At 45.0% G+C, this 25132-nt stretch overlaps 1 protein-coding gene across 2 annotated transcripts in view; it reads left to right on the top strand.

Moving 5' to 3' along the window:
- Positions 1-251: 251 nt before the first annotated feature.
- The window catches only part of fam193b (family with sequence similarity 193 member B), a 32824-nt gene continuing 7943 nt past the window's right edge, over positions 252-25132 (top strand). Inside the window, exons 1-7 of one of the 2 annotated variants that reach the window (XM_062984687.1) lie at positions 252-476; positions 4275-4544; positions 16864-17050; positions 17145-17339; positions 17847-18180; positions 18649-18832; positions 18913-19146. In XM_062984687.1, coding sequence (XP_062840757.1) covers positions 357-476; positions 4275-4544; positions 16864-17050; positions 17145-17339; positions 17847-18180; positions 18649-18832; positions 18913-19146 — 1524 coding nt within the window. In that variant the 5' untranslated portion in view covers positions 252-356. The remainder of the gene's footprint in view (positions 477-4274; positions 4545-16863; positions 17051-17144; positions 17340-17846; positions 18181-18648; positions 18833-18912; positions 19147-25132) is intronic. The other variant, XM_062984688.1, reaches the window with a different exon arrangement.

The following is a 25132-nucleotide window of genomic DNA, read 5'->3' as shown; positions in this document are numbered from 1 at the left end:
GTGAAAAATCATGTGTGAGAAGTTATTAACCCACTATTTATCTATCACATTCTATTGTTTATGTGTGTAATAAAGCCAGTTTCACTTTGCTGTACTCTGTCGCCTGAACGCTTTGCCCTCACTCAACATGGCGGCTTCTCTCTGTAGATTTGAATACGCTGAGGCTGTTTTGCCCTCACTGTGCGTTTGACCCCAATCACCGTGCCAGCCCAGTCCGCCATATTGACTGTTGTCTTTAGCCGAGGAGATCAGAGAAACATCTGCGGCGCCTGGAAACTCAAACCAGAAACAAAAGCCCGAGAGTTTCGTGTGGGATTATTAAAGCGTTCGGCGAGCGGGCTGAGGGAATAGTTGACATGGCGCGGAAGAAGAGCAAGCAGCAGCCGCAGCAGCAGCAGGCCGGGGCGGTGAATAAAGAGCAGAGCGGGGCGAAGAGCGCTGGAGATGCGGCGCCAGCAGCAGCCAGGAGCAGCCAGGTAGCTTTAGCCACACCGGCTAACCCAAATATGGGCTGTATCCCAAATCACTTCCGTTGGCTGCGTAGCGCGCTACATTACGCGTAATATTGAATGTAATGTTTCCTCTCTAGTGCGCTTGTCTAGGGATTGTAGATGTATTTGGAATTCGCCCCTAGTGTCGCTTCATCTTTTATTTAGGGCATTATTTTTGTTGATTTCCCTGCGCTGTATACACGTTCATAGAAGTGTCTAACTTTGTTTTATATATACGCTCATATTGTATGCTGTTGATAATTCGTGTTGCACTACGCAGAATTATGTCTAAATGGTGTGTTTTACACAGCTATGCTAACGTTTGGTCGGGTGGAGCGACTTCTTAATGTCTTAATCTGGCATTTAACCCAAAAACATGTATTTAAAAAAAATATATTATTGCATCAATAATTTTTTTTTTTTGCATGTTGCTTTTTAGTCTCGAAACGGCTTGTCCGTTTTGGCTGGCCTTTGCACAAGCTAACTCGAAACGTTATTTTCTTTATTTACTACCTGTTTTCGGACAAAACCCCGCCTCCTGTTGAAATCTAGATTGCTGATTGGTAATTTGGTTGCCTAATGAGGCCAGACAGAACCCGCTAGCCAATCAAAGCTCGGCAGATTGGACCGTTCAGAATACAGGTGGGAAATTGACAACCCTTCCAAGCCAGCAGCCTCCTAACATGTGTACATCTGTTAAAGCTTTGATTAATTATTATAAGCATAAATAATAGATATGTGAACACTCCGTTGTGCTTTGTGTAGAAAAATAGGTTATAATGATGTTTATTATCGAGCTGTGTAGCGTGCTTTCAGTTTCAGTGCAGCACAATGTGACAGTCGGACGCATGAACAAGGACAGTCAAATGCTTTAAATGCTTTTGCTCGTTGTAAACACACCTACTGGCATCACTGAGCTCCAGCCTGGTGTGATTGTTTAAAGCAGGGAGGATGAGCTCTGCACAGATCAGATCGCCAGGTTGACTAAATCAGGTGTAGCTGAGGGCAGTATGTCTGCTTTGCCTCTATGTGGCATAAGGTGAATGCAACTGGTCCAGAATGCTGCTCCTCAGCTTGGCTGACAAAGCCAAGAATTCACAAAGAACTTGTACCTGATGGTAGTGAAATCTCAGTCAGCCACAAGTATCTCGGCTTGATCTGCCACCATCAAGACAAGCAATGAGTTCGTTTTTCTGCTTTGGCACCCAGGTGTTGGAATGAACTTGACTTGTCTGTTCGTACACCTCAGTCTTTCTTTTCACTAAATACCTTGGTGCACAGATTTCTGCAGCAGACTCATTAGTTTTCAAAAAGTCTATAAATATGTCAGGGTGTCATATCATAATTTTGCACATCGACTCATCGTGTTAAACTGACAGTTCTTTCCTACCTGTAATTTGGCTCTTTATTTAATGTGTTATTTTATGAGCCCGTGAGGTCTAAATGTTGTTTATGTTGCAATAAAAATGATCTATATCAACAAACCCATATATAATCATTGTAAACGTGCCAACATATACAACCGTCGTTTCCCCCCTTTTCTCATAACCCAGCCATTTCTAATTCATGATAGAAATACTGCTGGCTGTAGCAGATTCCCACAGAGAACCGTATGGCGTATGGAGAGCAGTGGCGGTTCTAGACCATGTGAGGTGGGGGGGTAGGCAGGGGCCAGAGGCTATGTTAGAGGGGCCACTTACTTTCTGCCCAAATGTGCATTGTGGGCGTTAAGAGGAAACAGTCGATATTCAATAGAATTTATTTCAGTCTACATTTCAGTGCCCCCCAGAACCGCCACTGATGGAGAGTCATGCTGTGCCACCGTGAATCATCAACATCATGCAGGTCATGTGTCCACCTCGACCAGACAGCAGAGATCGTCCCTCCTCTCTCAGGCACGACCACTTTTGCCCGTGTGACGCCCACCCGGTCGATAGCATTGCCCATGACTTCAGAACTTGATCTAGCATGTTAGATCATTGCTCCACCTCAGTGCCTTGGCACAGTGTTTTTGTGAAAGCAGTACAGTAGCTATAGCTGAGATCTGAACGTCTCATACCAAACACTGATCCAGTTCTGACAGTGATCGAGCTGTTTCTGTGCACACGGAAATGTGTAGACAGGTAGAGAAGTATCACACACACACGTGCATATATGAAGTACGCACGCTTTTGTATATCAACGTCCTTTAAAGCACTACATCTGACTGGACTGGACTGGACTATCGGCCTTCTCTTGTGAAGGTTCAGTTGCATGAATCACCTGCACTGACGGGCGTATCTGATTTCTGGCTCTTCCTTTAACAAAATCTGTCCATTTGCTTATCACGCGGATCAGATCTTGTCTGTAGATCACTGGTTTTTAAAGCGAGGTCCTCTATGTGCAGTCAGGGAGTCTAATTTTACTTATGATTAATTTGTGATGACAGTGAAAGTCACTTGATCACTAAAGCAAAGACAGTCAGAGTTTGAGTGTTGTATTAAGTGAGTAGAAACGTTATATTGGCGTGCGGGTGAAGCAGCGGTCTATTAGAAATCCCAGAGGGGGTAACGGCTGGTCCGGTGTCTGCACAGACATGATTGTAAGTCTAAGATGGGATGGCAGAGGCCCTGTGATGGATTGGCACCTTGTCTCACACGGTTGATAAAAATAAACCGCCTGCTGTTTCTAAATAGCCAGCATAAGGAACTGTCAACTTGTGTGGATGTGGATGCCCCAGTATGTGTGTTTACCCTTCGACTTGGCCAAGCGACCACTGTTCCGTGTACTTTTGTACTTATAAACAATTGGACCTGAAGTTGCTTAGAATTGACCTCAAATGACGTTCCAGATTTTCATAGCTCAGTCTAATGAATGCAGTCAAACCAGCCCTATTTCCATGGGCACAGAGAAGTCACTAGTGTCTGTCCCCGGTGTCAACTGGTCCGAGTCCTGTGAGACTAGTTTGAAGAAATCCTTTAGTAGCTGTGTGAAATCGTTTTCATGTAATGTCATGTTCTGGAACGGACGCCAGAACAGAATTCCTAACCAGAAGCTCGAGTCTGCTTCATTCCTACAGCAGAAACCACTGGTGTCATGTACCATCGGTGATCTGTACTCAATTACCCCCTGCATACACAGGCTTAGAACCACCCCAGCAGTACAAGAACGCGTATTGAGTACGTGTATTTGCGCTGCGTAGGCCTGGCGTTCTTACCTGCATATTTGCATGGGGCCTGTGAAGTCACACCACTGTCCAAATTATCCAAAACACTTCACATCGGTCAGTATAGGACGCATTTGGAGAAGAAGACATTTAGTCTCTTTTACGTTACACAACACGTGCTTACTTTTGTTAAATTCCTAGACCGTATTACAAATGACAATGGTTTACCAGACTACTAGTTTGGTTTAGGGCACTTGGTTGGTGCAGAGGTCTAATTTGCTAGACCCTGACCACTGAGATCCGAGTTTGGGTGCCTGCACAGTATAGGGCAGTTGTAGCCACTGTTGGGCCCTTAAGCAAGGCCCTTAAACCCTCAATTTACAATTGGCTGTGTCTGTAGTGGAGGGAGCAGTGGTCGAGCATGGGTTCCTCACCGTCGCTGCAAACACGACGTCTGCTGGCAGGGCCGGTTGATCCCGTGTGGCAGTGCCAGGCTCTCTAAACACGATGCTGCACTCTATTCACAGGTGAATAGAAGCGGTTCGTGGCTGCAGCAGCTAGAGAAAAGCATCAATCAGGATAGTTCGTAGATCAGCACTGACTTGTTCTCTGTTCTCTGTCCCCTTTCTCCTCCACAGTCGGTTCACACCTGCTGTTTGCTCTGCCACCGGGAGTTTAAGGACTGGGGCTCGACCAACGGACTCCCGAGCCACGGCGCCAAGCCGTCCGAGGCCGTCCCGGCGCTCTCGCAGGCCCTGCCGAAAGACGCGCCCGGACGCAAGCTGGCGGACGCCGTGCCCTCGCTGTCGCAGTCGCTGCTGGGCGAGGTGCCCCTGTGGATCTGTCAGAGCTGCCGCAAGAGCGTCGAGGAGGAGGAGAGGAGGGCCGCGCAGGAGCAGAGCGCGCCGGTAAGCGTGGAGGTTTATACACACGTGCCGGTCAGAAATTAATCCAGCGACGGAAGGGTTTGAGGGAACGCCTTCATGTCCACTGGCATCAGTAGATCTTGGCAGACCCAGTTAGTCAGGTTTTACACATCAGTGACATAGACCGCTGAAGTCGTGCGTCATTCTGTAGTCCTCGTTATGCCCATATTTGGAGAGAGACCCGGGTCTAACTCAGATTCCCTATGGGAAAAATTAACGGGGTTTTCAAATAATCGGCTCTAACGCATCCTGTGCTGAATAAACATGTTCAGAACCCTGCACGTTTTGTCCTGTGCACATTTTTCTGAATTACGAGGTCGTTAAAGGGTCGTAATACTAATAATGCTACACGAAAGCGAACGCTAATGCACATTAATTAGACGTCACTGAACTACACCGATCGAATCGACGGAACGAGCGGCCCGCTTTTGGCGAGTGCAACCGAAGGCGTAACACCCGAGCGTCCTCGCTTTCTACTTTAATGTCGCTAGCTGCTAAAAATATCAACCAAAACGTGTGAATATCGCGGCACTGTTACGCCGGTGAATCGCGCTGCTTCGTGCGCTTATTTAAGAGGCTTATAAAAGAAAGAAAAAAAATTAAGAGGCTTCCAGTCTAGTGACGTCAATTCGGTGCGCAGTAGCTTTAGCTTACATGTAGCAGTATTTATATTTTGACTCTTTAACGACTTCATAATTCAGAGGATCCAGTGATAATAGACAGAAGAATCTCCATAAAACAAAACCTAACAGCTCTGGAACGTTTTTTATGACTACAGGATGCGAGAGAGAGAAATCTCCATTCATGTTTCCCATTCACAATTTCTCTTAGACCCGGGTTACCAAATATGGGCATAACAACATGGCGTGGACTACAAAATGACGACACGACTTCAGTGGTCTATGGTAATCATCAGCGCTGGTGTGGTGATGATTGTCAGTCAGTGGTCTATAACATTAAGCATCTTATGCCCATCCCTACTGCATATCTGTTCAACTTTGTGGATTTATTCATCCAAACTCTCATAAAAACACTACTAAAACACATTTTTGGCACTTCTATGTCCTATAAGCACACTAAACTAAGAACTACATCTCAGTTTGAGCCGGTGGTGAGAAGTCTAACACTTTTCCAGCCCTGTTATTTCGCTCTTTTTTTTTTAAACGCTGTCCTGCTTTAAATAGACGGTAATTGTACTCGCTCGAGAGAACTCGCAGCTCTAGCGGACGAGTCTCTTCGGCGCACGCCGCGTCTGTGTGGTTGTGCTTTTGGTGCGTTCGGCTCTTGCACCCACTGCGTACTTGTGTTGCCAAAACAAAGCACTGTGGGGCCAAAACAGGAAACAGCCTCGTCGTGTTCGTACGCCGTCGTCGCCAGGCAGGTGCTTCCAGGCTACGTACGTAGTAAATTCGAAGCTCATACGCGAAGCGGTGGGCGAAAACGGTCCGTCACATGCCATTGCACCCTGCTGAAGGACAGTTTAGCCAGCCTGTTCACCTACTGGCTTAAAAAAATCCACGTGAACACAGGAAGAACATGCCAAAATTCAAACACAGGATCCTGGGATCAATAATAAACCAAGGCGCTCAGGTGGCACAACTAGAGCTGGGCAGCGATTGGCCCGTACGAGGGTATGAGTGCCGGTGCGGAGAGTGGCACCCGCACAGTAAGGTAATGCGAGGGATAACTCTCTGTGCACGATACGGATCTCCATGTGAACCCACGACCGGTGCCTCACACCTGTCGGCCCTTCTCGATCAGGAGTGGAGGTCTGCTGCACTGAAGGAGGCGAAATGTAATCGGGTAATTGGATATGACTAAGTTCGGAGAATAATTAGGTGAATAAGCATCAAAACATAAACACAGGAGCTGTGGGGCACAAACGGTTAAGGTACTGGACTAGTAATCAGAAGGTCGCTGGTTCAAACCCCACCACTGCCAGGTCGCCACTGTTGGGCCCTTGAGCAAGGCCCTTAACCCTCAGTTGCTTAGACTGTGTACTGTTTATCATTGTGGATGAAAGCGTCTGCTAAATGCAAATGAAAATGTAAATGTAAATAAATGAGACGGGGGGGGGCTCGGTGGGTAGGGCTGTCGCCTCACAGCAAGAAGGTCCTGGGTTCGATCCCCAGGCGGGGCGGTCCGGGTCCTTTCTGTGCAGAGTTTGCATGTTCTCCCCGTGTCCGCGTGGGTTTCCTCCCACAGTCCAAAAACATGCAGCCGGGTTAATTGGAGACACCGAATTGCCCTATAGGTGAATGGCTGTGTGTATGTGTGTCTGTCCAGGGTGTTACTGTGTGCGAGAGAGAGAAAGTGAGAGCGAGAGAGAAAGCGAGAGAGGCGGGGGATAACGGAGACTCTACGTGCACGATACGGATCTCCATATGAACCCGCCTCATGCAGGTGAAAAGAAGCGGTCGTGCCTCACACCTGTCGGAGGGGGTGTGTGTTAGTCCTCGATCAGGAGTGGAGTTCTGCAGCACTAAAGGAGGCGAAATGTAATCGGGTAATTGGAAATGTCTTCGAGGGTTGGCAGTGATTATATTATGATACCAGCGTGTGCACGTTCATCACACCTGCTGGGCTTGTCAGAATATTCTGTCGTAGCATGTTGTAATATTTAATGAAGCTTGGATTTGGAAGAGCTGCAGCGTCCTTGGCCAAATACTTTCTGGTTGTGGAATGTAGATTATAAGAGGGTGTGTGGGTTCAGATGTTTTGCGTTGCCTAGTCTTTTATTTATACACATGAACACGTGAACAAAATCATTTTATTTGTGTCTTTTAATGTCCTGATAATGGAATAGTTTGTCATAGTGGGATCGGTGTAGTGTGATCGGTGTGACCTCGCCCTGGAATCCAGGATGGGCGTCAGCTGATGCCCTGTGATGTTCGCGATCTGTTTGGGGTTGTTTTCTGGACCCACTGCGACCCTGTGCAGAGAGAAACCCGGTGCTGTGCTGCACCCTCGACCTAAAAAAAGCTGTACGGGTGTCCTACAGACCATTCGGTCCATAGACTGATAACAGAGGCTTCCTGAAAAAAAATCTCTGTCTGTCAGTCTGTGCTCTAGGTGTGATCGTAGCGTAATCACACCGTTCTCCATTAGAACAAGAACAAACACTAGAGTAAAATCTCTGTCAGTCTGTGCTCTAGGTGTGATCGTAGCGTAATCACACCGTTCTCCATTAGAACAAGAACAAACACTAGAGTAAAATCTCTCGGTCAGTCTGTGCTCTAGGTGTGATCGTAGCGTAATCACACCGTTCTCCATTAGAACAAGAACAAACACTAGAGTAAAATCTGTCTGTCGGTCAGTCCGTGCTCTAGGTGTGATCGTAGCGTAATCACACCGTTCTCCATTAGAACAAGAACAAACACTAGAGTAAAATCTCTCGGTCAGTCTGTGCTCTAGGTGTGATCGTAGCGTAATCACACCGTTCTCCATTAGAACAAGAACAAACACTAGAGTAAAATCTCTGTCGGTCAGTCCGTGCTCTAGGTGTGATCGTAGCGTAATCACACCGTTCTCCATTAGAACAAGAACAAACACTAGAGTAAAATCTCTCGGTCAGTCTGTGCTCTAGGTGTGATCGTAGCGTAATCACACCGTTCTCCATTAGAACAAGAACAAACACTAGAGTAAAATCTCTCGGTCAGTCTGTGCTCTAGGTGTGATCGTAGCGTAATTACACCGTTCTCCATTAGAACAAGAACAAACACTAGAGTAAAATCTCTGTCGGTCAGTCCGTGCTCTAGGTGTGATCGTAGCGTAATTACACCGTTCTCCATTAGAACAAGAACAAACACTAGAGTAAAATCTCTGTCGGTCAGTCTGTGCTCTAGGTGTGATCGTAGCGTAATCACACCGTTCTCCATTAGAACAAGAACAAACACTAGAGTAAAATCTCTGTCGGTCAGTCCGTGCTCTAGGTGTGATCGTAGCGTAATCACACCGTTCTCCATTAGAACAAGAACAAACACTAGAGTAAAATCTCTCGGTCAGTCTGTGCTCTAGGTGTGATCGTAGCGTAATCACACCGTTCTCCATTAGAACAAGAACAAACACTAGAGTAAAATCTCTGTCGGTCAGTCTGTGCTCTAGGTGTGATCGTAGCGTAATTACACCGTTCTCCATTAGAACAAGAACAAACACTAGAGTAAAATCTCTGTCGGTCAGTCCGTGCTCTAGGTGTGATCGTAGCGTAATTACACCGTTCTCCATTAGAACAAGAACAAACACTAGAGTAAAATCTCTGTCGGTCAGTCTGTGCTCTAGGTGTGATCGTAGCGTAATCACACCGTTCTCCATTAGAACAAGAACAAACACTAGAGTAAAATCTCTCGGTCAGTCTGTGCTCTAGGTGTGATCGTAGCGTAATCACACCGTTCTCCATTAGAACAAGAACAAACACTAGAGTAAAATCTCTCGGTCAGTCTGTGCTCTAGGTGTGATCGTAGCGTAATCACACCGTTCTCCATTAGAACAAGAACAAACACTAGAGTAAAATCTCTGTCGGTCAGTCCGTGCTCTAGGTGTGATCGTAGCGTAATTACACCGTTCTCCATTAGAACAAGAACAAACACTAGAGTAAAATCTCTGTCGGTCAGTCTGTGCTCTAGGTGTGATCGTAGCGTAATCACACCGTTCTCCATTAGAACAAGAACAAACACTAGAGTAAAATCTCTCGGTCAGTCCGTGCTCTAGGTGTGATCGTAGCGTAATCACACCGTTCTCCATTAGAACAAGAACAAACACTAGAGTAAAATCTCTGTCGGTCAGTCCGTGCTCTAGGTGTGATCGTAGCGTAATTACACCGTTCTCCATTAGAACAAGAACAAACACTAGAGTAAAATCTCTGTCGGTCAGTCTGTGCTCTAGGTGTGATCGTAGCGTAATCACACCGTTCTCCATTAGAACAAGAACAAACACTAGAGTAAAATCTCTCGGTCAGTCTGTGCTCTAGGTGTGATCGTAGCGTAATCACACCGTTCTCCATTAGAACAAGAACAAACACTAGAGTAAAATCTCTGTCGGTCAGTCTGTGCTCTAGGTGTGATCGTAGCGTAATTACACCGTTCTCCATTAGAACAAGAACAAACACTAGAGTAAAATCTCTCTCGGTCAGTCCGTGCTCTAGGTGTGATCGTAGCGTAATTACACCGTTCTCCATTAGAACAAGAACAAACACTAGAGTAAAATCTCTGTCGGTCAGTCTGTGCTCTAGGTGTGATCGTAGCGTAATCACACCGTTCTCCATTAGAACAAGAACAAACACTAGAGTAAAATCTCTGTCGGTCAGTCTGTGCTCTAGGTGTGATCGTAGCGTAATTACACCGTTCTCCATTAGAACAAGAACAAACACTAGAGTAAAATCTCTGTCGGTCAGTCTGTGCTCTAGGTGTGATCGTAGCGTAATTACACCGTTCTCCATTAGAACAAGAACAAACACTAGAGTAAAATCTCTCGGTCAGTCTGTGCTCTAGGTGTGATCGTAGCGTAATCACACCGTTCTCCATTAGAACAAGAACAAACACTAGAGTAAAATCTCTCGGTCAGTCTGTGCTCTAGGTGTGATCGTAGCGTAATTACACCGTTCTCCATTAGAACAAGAACAAACACTAGAGTAAAATCTCTGTCGGTCAGTCTGTGCTCTAGGTGTGATCGTAGCGTAATTACACCGTTCTCCATTAGAACAAGAACAAACACTAGAGTAAAATCTCTGTCGGTCAGTCTGTGCTCTAGGTGTGATCGTAGCGTAATTACACCGTTCTCCATTAGAACAAGAACAAACACTAGAGTAAAATCTCTCGGTCAGTCCGTGCTCTAGGTGTGATCGTAGCGTAATTACACCGTTCTCCATTAGAACAAGAACAAACACTAGAGTAAAATCTCTGTCGGTCAGTCTGTGCTCTAGGTGTGATCGTAGCGTAATTACACCGTTCTCCATGAGAACAAGAACAAACACTAGAGTAAAATCTCTGTCGGTCAGTCTGTGCTCTAGGTGTGATCGTAGCGTAATTACACCGTTCTCCATTAGAACAAGAACAAACACTAGAGTAAAATCTCTGTCGGTCAGTCTGTGCTCTAGGTGTGATCGTAGCGTAATTACACCGTTCTCCATTAGAACAAGAACAAACACTAGAGTAAAATCTCTCGGTCAGTCCGTGCTCTAGGTGTGATCGTAGCGTAATTACACCGTTCTCCATTAGAACAAGAACAAACACTAGAGTAAAATCTCTGTCGGTCAGTCCGTGCTCTAGGTGTGATCGTAGCGTAATCACACCGTTCTCCATTAGAACAAGAACAAACACTAGAGTAAAATCTCTGTCGGTCAGTCCGTGCTCTAGGTGTGATCGTAGCGTAATCACACCGTTCTCCATTAGAACAAGAACAAACACTAGAGTAAAATCTCTGTCGGTCAGTCTGTGCTCTAGGTGTGATCGTAGCGTAATTACACCGTTCTCCATTAGAACAAGAACAAACACTAGAGTAAAATCTCTGTCGGTCAGTCCGTGCTCTAGGTGTGATCGTAGCGTAATCACACCGTTCTCCATTAGAACAAGAACAAACACTAGAGTAAAATCTCTGTCGGTCAGTCCGTGCTCTAGGTGTGATCGTAGCGTAATTACACCGTTCTCCATTAGAACAAGAACAAACACTAGAGTAAAATCTCTGTCGGTCAGTCCGTGCTCTAGGTGTGATCGTAGCGTAATTACACCGTTCTCCATTAGAACAAGAACAAACACTAGAGTAAAATCTCTGTCGGTCAGTCCGTGCTCTAGGTGTGATCGTAGCGTAATTACACCGTTCTCCATTAGAACAAGAACAAACACTAGAGTAAAATCTCTGTCGGTCAGTCCGTGCTCTAGGTGTGATCGTAGCGTAATCACACCGTTCTCCATTAGAACAAGAACAAACACTAGAGTAAAATCTCTGTCGGTCAGTCTGTGCTCTAGGTGTGATCGTAGCGTAATTACACCGTTCTCCATTAGAACAAGAACAAACACTAGAGTAAAATCTCTGTCGGTCAGTCCGTGCTCTAGGTGTGATCGTAGCGTAATCACACCGTTCTCCATTAGAACAAGAACAAACACTAGAGTAAAATCTCTCTCGGTCAGTCTGTGCTCTAGGTGTGATCGTAGCGTAATCACACCGTTCTCCATTAGAACAAGAACAAACACTAGAGTAAAATCTCTGTCGGTCAGTCCGTGCTCTAGGTGTGATCGTAGCGTAATTACACCGTTCTCCATTAGAACAAGAACAAACACTAGAGTAAAATCTCTGTCGGTCAGTCTGTGCTCTAGGTGTGATCGTAGCGTAATTACACCGTTCTCCATTAGAACAAGAACAAACACTAGAGTAAAATCTCTCTCGGTCAGTCTGTGCTCTAGGTGTGATCGTAGCGTAATCACACCGTTCTCCATTAGAACAAGAACAAACACTAGAGTAAAATCTCTCTCGGTCAGTCCGTGCTCTAGGTGTGATCGTAGCGTAATCACACCGTTCTCCATGAGAACAAGAACAAACACTAGAGTAAAATCTCTCTCGGTCAGTCCGTGCTCTAGGTGTGATCGTAGCGTAATCACACCGTTCTCCATTAGAACAAGAACAAACACTAGAGTAAAATCTCTCTCGGTCAGTCCGTGCTCTAGGTGTGATCGTAGCGTAATCACACCGTTCTCCATTAGAACAAGAACAAACACTAGAGTAAAATCTCTCTCGGTCAGTCCGTGCTCTAGGTGTGATCGTAGCGTAATCACACCGTTCTCCATTAGAACAAGAACAAACACTAGAGTAAAATCTCTCTCGGTCAGTCCGTGCTCTAGGTGTGATCGTAGCGTAATCACACCGTTCTCCATTAGAACAAGAACAAACACTAGAGTAAAATCTCTGTCGGTCAGTCCGTGCTCTAGGTGTGATCGTAGCGTAATTACACCGTTCTCCATTAGAACAAGAACAAACACTAGAGTAAAATCTCTGTCGGTCAGTCTGTGCTCTAGGTGTGATCGTAGCGTAATTACACCGTTCTCCATTAGAACAAGAACAAACACTAGAGTAAAATCTCTGTCGGTCAGTCCGTGCTCTAGGTGTGATCGTAGCGTAATTACACCGTTCTCCATTAGAACAAGAACAAACACTAGAGTAAAATCTCTGTCGGTCAGTCTGTGCTCTAGGTGTGATCGTAGCGTAATTACACCGTTCTCCATTAGAACAAGAACAAACACTAGAGTAAAATCTCTCGGTCAGTCCGTGCTCTAGGTGTGATCGTAGCGTAATTACACCGTTCTCCATTAGAACAAGAACAAACACTAGAGTAAAATCTCTGTCGGTCAGTCTGTGCTCTAGGTGTGATCGTAGCGTAATTACACCGTTCTCCATGAGAACAAGAACAAACACTAGAGTAAAATCTCTGTCGGTCAGTCTGTGCTCTAGGTGTGATCGTAGCGTAATTACACCGTTCTCCATTAGAACAAGAACAAACACTAGAGTAAAATCTCTGTCGGTCAGTCTGTGCTCTAGGTGTGATCGTAGCGTAATTACACCGTTCTCCATTAGAACAAGAACAAACACTAGAGTAAAATCTCTGTCGGTCAGTCCGTGCTCTAGGTGTGATCGTAGCGTAATTACACCGTTCTCCATTAGAACAAGAACAAACACTAGAGTAAAATCTCTGTCGGTCAGTCCGTGCTCTAGGTGTGATCGTAGCGTAATCACACCGTTCTCCATTAGAACAAGAACAAACACTAGAGTAAAATCTCTGTCGGTCAGTCCGTGCTCTAGGTGTGATCGTAGCGTAATCACACCGTTCTCCATTAGAACAAGAACAAACACTAGAGTAAAATCTCTGTCGGTCAGTCTGTGCTCTAGGTGTGATCGTAGCGTAATTACACCGTTCTCCATTAGAACAAGAACAAACACTAGAGTAAAATCTCTGTCGGTCAGTCCGTGCTCTAGGTGTGATCGTAGCGTAATCACACCGTTCTCCATTAGAACAAGAACAAACACTAGAGTAAAATCTCTGTCGGTCAGTCCGTGCTCTAGGTGTGATCGTAGCGTAATTACACCGTTCTCCATTAGAACAAGAACAAACACTAGAGTAAAATCTCTGTCGGTCAGTCTGTGCTCTAGGTGTGATCGTAGCGTAATTACACCGTTCTCCATTAGAACAAGAACAAACACTAGAGTAAAATCTCTGTCGGTCAGTCTGTGCTCTAGGTGTGATCGTAGCGTAATTACACCGTTCTCCATTAGAACAAGAACAAACACTAGAGTAAAATCTCTGTCGGTCAGTCCGTGCTCTAGGTGTGATCGTAGCGTAATTACACCGTTCTCCATTAGAACAAGAACAAACACTAGAGTAAAATCTCTGTCGGTCAGTCCGTGCTCTAGGTGTGATCGTAGCGTAATTACACCGTTCTCCATTAGAACAAGAACAAACACTAGAGTAAAATCTCTGTCGGTCAGTCTGTGCTCTAGGTGTGATCGTAGCGTAATCACACCGTTCTCCATTAGAACAAGAACAAACACTAGAGTAAAATCTCTCGGTCAGTCTGTGCTCTAGGTGTGATCGTAGCGTAATCACACCGTTCTCCATTAGAACAAGAACAAACACTAGAGTAAAATCTCTCGGTCAGTCTGTGCTCTAGGTGTGATCGTAGCGTAATCACACCGTTCTCCATTAGAACAAGAACAAACACTAGAGTAAAATCTCTGTCGGTCAGTCCGTGCTCTAGGTGTGATCGTAGCGTAATTACACCGTTCTCCATTAGAACAAGAACAAACACTAGAGTAAAATCTCTGTCGGTCAGTCTGTGCTCTAGGTGTGATCGTAGCGTAATCACACCGTTCTCCATTAGAACAAGAACAAACACTAGAGTAAAATCTCTCGGTCAGTCCGTGCTCTAGGTGTGATCGTAGCGTAATCACACCGTTCTCCATTAGAACAAGAACAAACACTAGAGTAAAATCTCTCGGTCAGTCTGTGCTCTAGGTGTGATCGTAGCGTAATCACACCGTTCTCCATTAGAACAAGAACAAACACTAGAGTAAAATCTCTGTCGGTCAGTCTGTGCTCTAGGTGTGATCGTAGCGTAATTACACCGTTCTCCATTAGAACAAGAACAAACACTAGAGTAAAATCTCTCTCGGTCAGTCCGTGCTCTAGGTGTGATCGTAGCGTAATTACACCGTTCTCCATTAGAACAAGAACAAACACTAGAGTAAAATCTCTGTCGGTCAGTCTGTGCTCTAGGTGTGATCGTAGCGTAATCACACCGTTCTCCATTAGAACAAGAACAAACACTAGAGTAAAATCTCTGTCGGTCAGTCTGTGCTCTAGGTGTGATCGTAGCGTAATTACACCGTTCTCCATTAGAACAAGAACAAACACTAGAGTAAAATCTCTCGGTCAGTCTGTGCTCTAGGTGTGATCGTAGCGTAATCACACCGTTCTCCATTAGAACAAGAACAAACACTAGAGTAAAATCTCTCGGTCAGTCTGTGCTCTAGGTGTGATCGTAGCGTAATTACACCGTTCTCCATTAGAACAAGAACAAACACTAGAGTAAAATCTCTGTCGGTCAGTCTGTGCTCTAGGTGTGATCGTAGCGTAATCACACCGTTCTCCATTAGAACAAGAACAAACACTAGAGTAAAATCTCTCGGTCAGTCTGTGCTCTAGGTGTGATCGTAGCGTAATTACACCGTTCTCCATTAGAACAAGAACAAACACTAGAGTAAAATCTCTGTCGGTCAGTCTGTGCTCTAGGTGTGATCGTAGCGTAATTACACCGTTCTCCATTAGAACAAGAACAAACACTAGAGTAAAATCTCTCGGTCAGTCCGTGCTCTAGGTGTGATCGTAGCGTAATTACACCGTTCTCCATTAGAACAAGAACAAACACTAGAGTAAAATCTCTGTCGGTCAGTCTGTGCTCTAGGTGTGATCGTAGCGTAATTACACCGTTCTCCATGAGAACAAGAACAAACACTAGAGTAAAATCTCTGTCGGTCAGTCTGTGCTCTAGGTGTGATCGTAGCGTAATTACACCGTTCTCCATTAGAACAAGAACAAACACTAGAGTAAAATCTCTGTCGGTCAGTCCGTGCTCTAGGTGTGATCGTAGCGTAATTACACCGTTCTCCATTAGAACAAGAACAAACACTAGAGTAAAATCTCTGTCGGTCAGTCCGTGCTCTAGGTGTGATCGTAGCGTAATCACACCGTTCTCCATTAGAACAAGAACAAACACTAGAGTAAAATCTCTGTCGGTCAGTCCGTGCTCTAGGTGTGATCGTAGCGTAATCACACCGTTCTCCATTAGAACAAGAACAAACACTAGAGTAAAATCTCTGTCGGTCAGTCTGTGCTCTAGGTGTGATCGTAGCGTAATTACACCGTTCTCCATTAGAACAAGAACAAACACTAGAGTAAAATCTCTGTCGGTCAGTCCGTGCTCTAGGTGTGATCGTAGCGTAATCACACCGTTCTCCATTAGAACAAGAACAAACACTAGAGTAAAATCTCTGTCGGTCAGTCCGTGCTCTAGGTGTGATCGTAGCGTAATTACACCGTTCTCCATTAGAACAAGAACAAACACTAGAGTAAAATCTCTGTCGGTCAGTCTGTGCTCTAGGTGTGATCGTAGCGTAATTACACCGTTCTCCATTAGAACAAGAACAAACACTAGAGTAAAATCTCTGTCGGTCAGTCTGTGCTCTAGGTGTGATCGTAGCGTAATCACACCGTTCTCCATTAGAACAAGAACAAACACTAGAGTAAAATCTCTGTCGGTCAGTCTGTGCTCTAGGTGTGATCGTAGCGTAATCACACCGTTCTCCATTAGAACAAGAACAAACACTAGAGTAAAATCTCTGTCGGTCAGTCTGTGCTCTAGGTGTGATCGTAGCGTAATTACACCGTTCTCCATTAGAACAAGAACAAACACTAGAGTAAAATCTCTGTCGGTCAGTCCGTGCTCTAGGTGTGATCGTAGCGTAATCACACCGTTCTCCATTAGAACAAGAACAAACACTAGAGTAAAATCTCTGTCGGTCAGTCTGTGCTCTAGGTGTGATCGTAGCGTAATTACACCGTTCTCCATTAGAACAAGAACAAACACTAGAGTAAAATCTCTGTCGGTCAGTCTGTGCTCTAGGTGTGATCGTAGCGTAATCACACCGTTCTCCATTAGAACAAGAACAAACACTAGAGTAAAATCTCTGTCGGTCAGTCCGTGCTCTAGGTGTGATCGTAGCGTAATCACACCGTTCACCTCTCTTTCTTCTTCTCCTGCAGGTCCCCCTGTCCCACTCGTCCTCGTGCAAGTCGCAGACCTGCGGGAACGGTTACCCCGAGCAGAGCTCCGTAGACTGGGACCCCAGCTCCTTCCTGTCGGCCCGAAAACTCTCGGGCCTGTGGAACTCCGCGCACACGGGCACGGGCGCTCACTGCACCCACAACAACGCTACGCACTCTCAGCAAGGTGTGACCCGCCCCTGCGCCGCGTCGCATGCACCGTCGCTCTGTTCAGCTGCCTTTTCCTCTGACTGACTCTAACGCTTGTGATCTCTTTACAGCGGGAGGAACGGCGGGACCAACCTGTCACGATAAGCGCTCGTCCCACGAGGCCGCCGGGACCAAAGTATGTCCCTACAGTCACCCAGCGCCCCCTAGTGCCACGTCCATTACTACACCACTTTCTACCTCTGCTGAGATCTGCAAGACCTCAGCCAAGCACTTCAAAAGCATGTGCAGGAGGCCGACTCCTCCAGGTACACACACACACACACACACACACACACACATCACAACGGACGGCTCCGGAGATTCTGGTGTCTGGTGGAGGGAGGGTCGGACAGGGTTTCTTGGTCGATGCGCTGGCATGAGAGACATATAGAACATAGCATGATATGTACATGGTATGGTTTGATGACAATCCACTGCTGGCTGGTGTAAAGACGTGAAGAATGTAATAGGGAACTGGAAATGACTAAAGAATGTTTTTCTGTGTATTCTGACCCACACTTCTCACTTTTGTCTTGTTTTTTTTTGTCTCTTATAATTATAATTCGTGCTCCTGAGATGGGCTGGCGATGCCCGTTTGTGGTTGGTAGGCATGATTGGTCATGTTTTTCGGCTAACGTTGGCATGTTTGTGGTTCGCTTTTACCCTCCCAGACCAAGACCCGGCACAGCTGTGTGACGTGGGTTCACACAGAGATGTGTATAGCGTACCGAGTGTGTGTGAAACGGTGGATCACCTCTCCGCTCTCTCCGCAGGCGAAGCATTCCACCCGAACGAGCAGCACCAGCCGTCGGCGGACCTTTCCGTTCCACCCAACAGCCCGACGGGCCTCTCGTCCCAGAACTCGTCTCTGCCGCTCCCCACCAAGCCCACGTCTAACCAGCACGCTCCGTTCCCCTCGCTGGCACCCAGCCTCGGCGCCAAGCACTCGGGCGGGCAGGACAAACCCAGCGCCTGCAAAAACGCCAAGTTGAACTCGTCCGTGATGGGCTGCAGTCACCCCTGCAACGGGCACAACGGCGGCGGCGGCAGCAACGGCGCCACCGCAACCTCCGCCGACTCGGGTCATCTAACAACCAGCACATGCAGGTTAGATCACGGTGGGGATTCGAATACATGATGCTCTCAATGTGCCTAAAATGTTATTACATATACTTTTTTTTAGCAAATGGGCACACACTCCAAAATCTAGTGGAAAGCCTTCCTAGGAGGGATCTTGGTAAAGTGTCCACATACTTTTGGCCATATAGTAAAGCACCTATACTCATTTGACTAAATGTGCACTAATTCCCCATAGACACACTCCAAAATCTTGTGGAAGCCTTCCCAGGAGGGAACTTGGTGAAGTGTCCACATACTTTTGGCCATATAGTGAAGCACACATACGCTTTTGACTAAATGTGCACAAATTCCCCATAGACACACTCCAAAATATTTAGGCTATACTGTATACTAAAGCACAGATACGCTTTTGACAAAATGGGTAAAAAATCCCCATAGACACACTCCAAAATCTTTTGACCATGTAGTAAAGCACATACTTTGTGTTTGTTTTAGGGAGCAGGCATGTAAAGGGCACAAGCTAGTAAACGGTTCATCATGCCAGCAGGCAGCGTGCGAGCTGGAGGACCCCGAGGACGAGGACAGCGGCTCCGAGCGCAGCTCCTGCGCCTCGTCGACCAACCAGCGCGACGGCAAATACTGCGACTGCTGCTACTGCGAATTCTTCGGCCATAACGCCGTAAGGCATCCGCGCGCCCGCCGATTCCTCACTTCTTAAGGGATCATTAACCCACACGATGTTTCCTCTCCCTCCTCCAGCCCCCCGCCGCCCCCACCAGTCGCAACTACGCCGAGATCCGAGAGAAGCTGCGCTCCAGGCTGACCCGGCGGAAAGAGGAACCGCCTCAGAGGCCGGACCTGGACCCGGCCTTAACGAGCGCCATCGATCACCGCGACGTGGACGAGCTGCTCCACTTCATCAACGCCACAGAACCCAAACGCGTCAACAGCGCCAAGGCTGCCAAACGGGCCCGGCACAAACAGAAGAAGAAGGTAAAGTCTCGGCGCAGGCTTCAAATAATATAATAATATCAAATAATAATTTTTGACTAAATGTGCATGACTTCCCCATAGACACACTCCAAAATCTTGTGGACAGCCTTCCTAGGAGAATATTCAACAAGCTCATGGTCAAGTGTCCACATACTTTTTGACTAAATAGGCATTAATTCCCCATAGACACAGTCCAAAATCTTGTGGACAGCTTCCTAGGAGAATATTCAACAAGCTCATGGTCAAGTGTCCACATACTTTTTGACTAAATAGGCATGAATTCCCCATAGACACACTCCAAAATCTTGTGGACAGCCTTCCTAGGAGAATATTCAACAAGCTCATGGTCAAGTGTCCACATACTTTTTGACTAAATAGGCATTAATTCCCCATAGACACACTCCAAAATCTTGTGGACAGCCTTCCTAGGAGAATATTCAACAAGCTCATGGTCAAGTGTCCACATACTTTTTGACTAAATAGGCATTAATTCCCCATAGACACACTCCAAAATCTTGTGGACAGCCTTCCTAGGAGAATATTCAACAAGCTCATGGTCAAGTGTCCACATACTTTTTGACTAAATAGGCATTAATTCCCCATAGACACACTCCAAAATCTTGTGGACAGCCTTCCTAGGAGAATATTCAACAAGCTCATGGTCAAGTGTCCACATACTTTTTGACTAAATAGGCATTAATTCCCCATAGACACACTCCAAAATCTTGTGGACAGCCTTCCTAGGAGAATATTCAACAAGCTCATGGTCAAGTGTCCACATACTTTTTGACTAAATAGGCATTAATTCCCCATAGACACACTCCAAAATCTTGTGGACAGCCTTCCTAGGAGAATATTCAACAAGCTCATGGTCAAGTGTCCACATACTTTTTGACTAAATAGGCATGAATTCCCCATAGACACACTCCAAAATCTTGTGGACAGCCTTCCTAGGAGAATATTCAACAAGCTCATGGTCAAGTGTCCACATACTTTTTGACTAAATAGGCATTAATTCCCCATAGACACACTCCAAAATCTTGTGGACAGCCTTCCTAGGAGAATATTCAACAAGCTCATGGTCAAGTGTCCACATACTTTTTGACTAAATAGGCATGAATTCCCCATAGACACACTCCAAAATCTTGTGGACAGCTTTCCTAGGAGAATATTCAACAAGCTCATGGTCAAGTGTCCACATACTTTTTGACTAAATAGGCATGAATTCCCCATAGACACACTCCAAAATCTTGTGGACAGCCTTCCTAGGAGAATATTCAACAAGCTCATGGTCAAGTGTCCACATACTTTTTGACTAAATAGGCATTAATTCCCCATAGACACACTCCAAAATCTTGTGGACAGCCTCCCTAGGAGAATATTCAACAAGCTCATGGTCAAGTGTCCACATACTTTTTGACTAAATAGGCATGAATTCCCCATAGACACACTCCAAAATCTTGTGGACAGCCTCCCTAGGAGAATATTCAACAAGCTCATGGTCAAGTGTCCACATACTTTTTGACTAAATAGGCATTAATTCCCCATAGACACACTCCAAAATCTTGTGGACAGCCTCCCTAGGAGAATATTCAACAAGCTCATGGTCAAGTGTCCACATACTTTTTGACTAAATAGGCATGAATTCCCCATAGACACACTCCAAAATCTTGTGGACAGCCTTCCTAGGAGAATATTCAACAAGCTCATGGTCAAGTGTCCACATACTTTTTGACTAAATAGGCATTAATTCCCCATAGACACACTCCAAAATCTTGTGGACAGCCTTCCTAGGAGAATATTCAACAAGCTCATGGTCAAGTGTCCACATACTTTTTGACTAAATAGGCATTAATTCCCCATAGACACACTCCAAAATCTTGTGGACAGCCTTCCTAGGAGAATATTCAACAAGCTCATGGTCAAGTGTCCACATACTTTTTGACTAAATAGGCATGAATTCCCCATAGACACACTCCAAAATCTTGTGGACAGCCTTCCTAGGAGAATATTCAACAAGCTCATGGTCAAGTGTCCACATACTTTTTGACTAAATAGGCATTAATTCCCCATAGACACACTCCAAAATCTTGTGGACAGCCTTCCTAGGAGAATATTCAACAAGCTCATGGTCAAGTGTCCACATACTTTTTGACTAAATAGGCATGAATTCCCCATAGACACACTCCAAAATCTTGTGGACAGCCTTCCTAGGAGAATATTCAACAAGCTCATGGTCAAGTGTCCACATACTTTTTGACTAAATAGGCATTAATTCCCCATAGACACACTCCAAAATCTTGTGGACAGCCTTCCTAGGAGAATATTCAACAAGCTCATGGTCAAGTGTCCACATACTTTTTGACTAAATAGGCATTAATTCCCCATAGACACAGTCCAAAATCTTGTGGACAGCCTTCCTAGGAGAATATTCAACAAGCTCATGGTCAAGTGTCCACATACTTTTTGACTAAATAGGCATTAATTCCCCATAGACACAGTCCAAAATCTTGTGGACAGCCTTCCTAGGAGAATATTCAACAAGCTCATGGTCAAGTGTCCACATACTTTTTGACTAAATAGGCATGAATTCCCCATAGACACACTCCAAAATCTTGTGGACAGCCTTCCTAGGAGAATATTCAACAAGCTCATGGTCAAGTGTCCACATACTTTTTGACTAAATAGGCATTAATTCCCCATAGACACACTCCAAAATTTTGTGGACAGCCTTCCTAGGAGAATATTCAACAAGCTCATGGTCAAGTGTCCACATACTTTTTGACTAAATAGGCATTAATTCCCCATAGACACACTCCAAAATCTTGTGGACAGCCTCCCTAGGAGAATATTCAACAAGCTCATGGTCAAGTGTCCACATACTTTTTGACTAAATGTGCATGACTTCCCCATAGACACACTCCAAAATCTTGTGGACAGCCTCCCTAGGAGAATATTCAACAAGCTCATGGTCAAGTGTCCACATACTTTTTGACTAAATGTGCATGACTTCCCCATAGACACACTCCAAAATCTTGTGGACAGCCTTCCTAGGAGAATATTCAACAAGCTCATGGTCAAGTGTCCACATACTTTTTGACTAAATAGGCATTAATTCCCCATAGACACAGTCCAAAATCTTGTGGACAGCCTTCCTAGGAGAATATTCAACAAGCTCATGGTCAAGTGTCCACATACTTTTTGACTAAATAGGCATTAATTCCCCATAGACACACTCCAAAATCTTGTGGACAGCCTTCCTAGGAGAATATTCAACAAGCTCATGGTCAAGTGTCCACATACTTTTTGACTAAATAGGCATTAATTCCCCATAGACACACTCCAAAATCTTGTGGACAGCCTTCCTAGGAGAATATTCAACAAGCTCATGGTCAAGTGTCCACATACTTTTTGACTAAATAGGCATGAATTCCCCATAGACACACTCCAAAATCTTGTGGACAGCCTTCCTAGGAGAATATTCAACAAGCTCATGGTCAAGTGTCCACATACTTTTTGACTAAATAGGCATTAATTCCCCATAGACACACTCCAAAATCTTGTGGACAGCCTTCCTAGGAGAATATTCAACAAGCTCATGGTCAAGTGTCCACATACTTTTTGACTAAATAGGCATTAATTCCCCATAGACACAGTCCAAAATCTTGTGGACAGCCTTCCTAGGAGAATATTCAACAAGCTCATGGTCAAGTGTCCACATACTTTTTGACTAAATAGGCATGAATTCCCCATAGACACACTCCAAAATCTTGTGGACAGCCTTCCTAGGAGAATATTCAACAAGCTCATGGTCAAGTGTCCACATACTTTTTGACTAAATAGGCATTAATTCCCCATAGACACAGTCCAAAATCTTGTGGACAGCCTTCCTAGGAGAATATTCAACAAGCTCATGGTCAAGTGTCCACATACTTTTTGACTAAATAGGCATGAATTCCCCATAGACACACTCCAAAATCTTGTGGACAGCCTTCCTAGGAGAATATTCAACAAGCTCATGGTCAAGTGTCCACATACTTTTTGACTAAATAGGCATGAATTCCCCATAGACACACTCCAAAATCTTGTGGACAGCCTTCCTAGGAGAATATTCAACAAGCTCATGGGCAAGTGTCCACATACTTTTTGACTAAATAGGCATGAATTCCCCATAGACACACTCCAAAATCTTGTGGACAGCCTCCCTAGGAGAATATTCAACAAGCTCATGGTCAAGTGTCCACATACTTTTTGACTAAATAGGCATGAATTCCCCATAGACACACTCCAAAATCTTGTGGACAGCCTTCCTAGGAGAATATTCAACAAGCTCATGGTCAAGTGTCCACATACTTTTTGACTAAATAGGCATTAATTCCCCATAGACACACTCCAAAATCTTGTGGACAGCCTTCCTAGGAGAATATTCAACAAGCTCATGGTCAAGTGTCCACATACTTTTTGACTAAATAGGCATTAATTCCCCATAGACACACTCCAAAATCTTGTGGACAGCCTTCCTAGGAGAATATTCAACAAGCTCATGGTCAAGTGTCCACATACTTTTTGACTAAATAGGCATTAATTCCCCATAGACACACTCCAAAATCTTGTGGACAGCCTTCCTAGGAGAATATTCAACAAGCTCATGGTCAAGTGTCCACATACTTTTTGACTAAATAGGCATTAATTCCCCATAGACACACTCCAAAATCTTGTGGACAGCCTTCCTAGGAGAATATTCAACAAGCTCATGGTCAAGTGTCCACATACTTTTTGACTAAATAGGCATTAATTCCCCATAGACACAGTCCAAAATCTTGTGGACAGCCTTCCTAGGAGAATATTCAACAAGCTCATGGTCAAGTGTCCACATACTTTTTGACTAAATAGGCATGAATTCCCCATAGACACACTCCAAAATCTTGTGGACAGCCTTCCTAGGAGAATATTCAACAAGCTCATGGTCAAGTGTCCACATACTTTTTGACTAAATAGGCATTAATTCCCCATAGACACAGTCCAAAATCTTGTGGACAGCCTTCCTAGGAGAATATTCAACAAGCTCATGGTCAAGTGTCCACATACTTTTTGACTAAATAGGCATGAATTCCCCATAGACACACTCCAAAATCTTGTGGACAGCCTTCCTAGGAGAATATTCAACAAGCTCATGGTCAAGTGTCCACATACTTTTTGACTAAATAGGCATGAATTCCCCATAGACACACTCCAAAATCTTGTGGACAGCCTTCCTAGGAGAATATTCAACAAGCTCATGGTCAAGTGTCCACATACTTTTTGACTAAATAGGCATGAATTCCCCATAGACACACTCCAAAATCTTGTGGACAGCCTTCCTAGGAGAATATTCAACAAGCTCATGGTCAAGTGTCCACATACTTTTTGACTAAATAGGCATGAATTCCCCATAGACACACTCCAAAATCTTGTGGACAGCCTTCCTAGGAGAATATTCAACAAGCTCATGGTCAAGTGTCCACATACTTTTTGACTAAATAGGCATGAATTCCCCATAGACACACTCCAAAATCTTGTGGACAGCCTTCCTAGGAGAATATTCAACAAGCTCATGGTCAAGTGTCCACATACTTTTTGACTAAATAGGCATGAATTCCCCATAGAGCACACTCCAAAATCTTGTGGACAGCCTTCCTAGGAGAATATTCAACAAGCTCAATGGTCAAGTGTCCACATACTTTTTGACTAAATAGGCCATGAATTCCCCATAGACACACTCCAAAATCTTGTGGACAGCCTTCCTAGGAGAATATTCAACAAGCTCAATGGGCAAGTGTCCACATACTTTTTGACTAAATAGGCATGAAATTCCCCATAGACACACTCCAAAATCTTGTGGACAGCCTTCCTAGGAGAATATTCAACAAGCTCATGGTCAAGTGTCCACATACTTTTTGACTAAATAGGCATTAATTCCCCATAGACAACACTCCAAAATCTTGTG

This window comes from Trichomycterus rosablanca, chromosome 22 (genome assembly GCF_030014385.1).
Source record: "Trichomycterus rosablanca isolate fTriRos1 chromosome 22, fTriRos1.hap1, whole genome shotgun sequence".
Lineage (NCBI taxonomy): Eukaryota > Metazoa > Chordata > Actinopteri > Siluriformes > Trichomycteridae > Trichomycterus > Trichomycterus rosablanca.
Note: the sequence above shows the minus strand (reverse complement) of the source record. Positions and strands in the feature narration are given on the sequence as shown.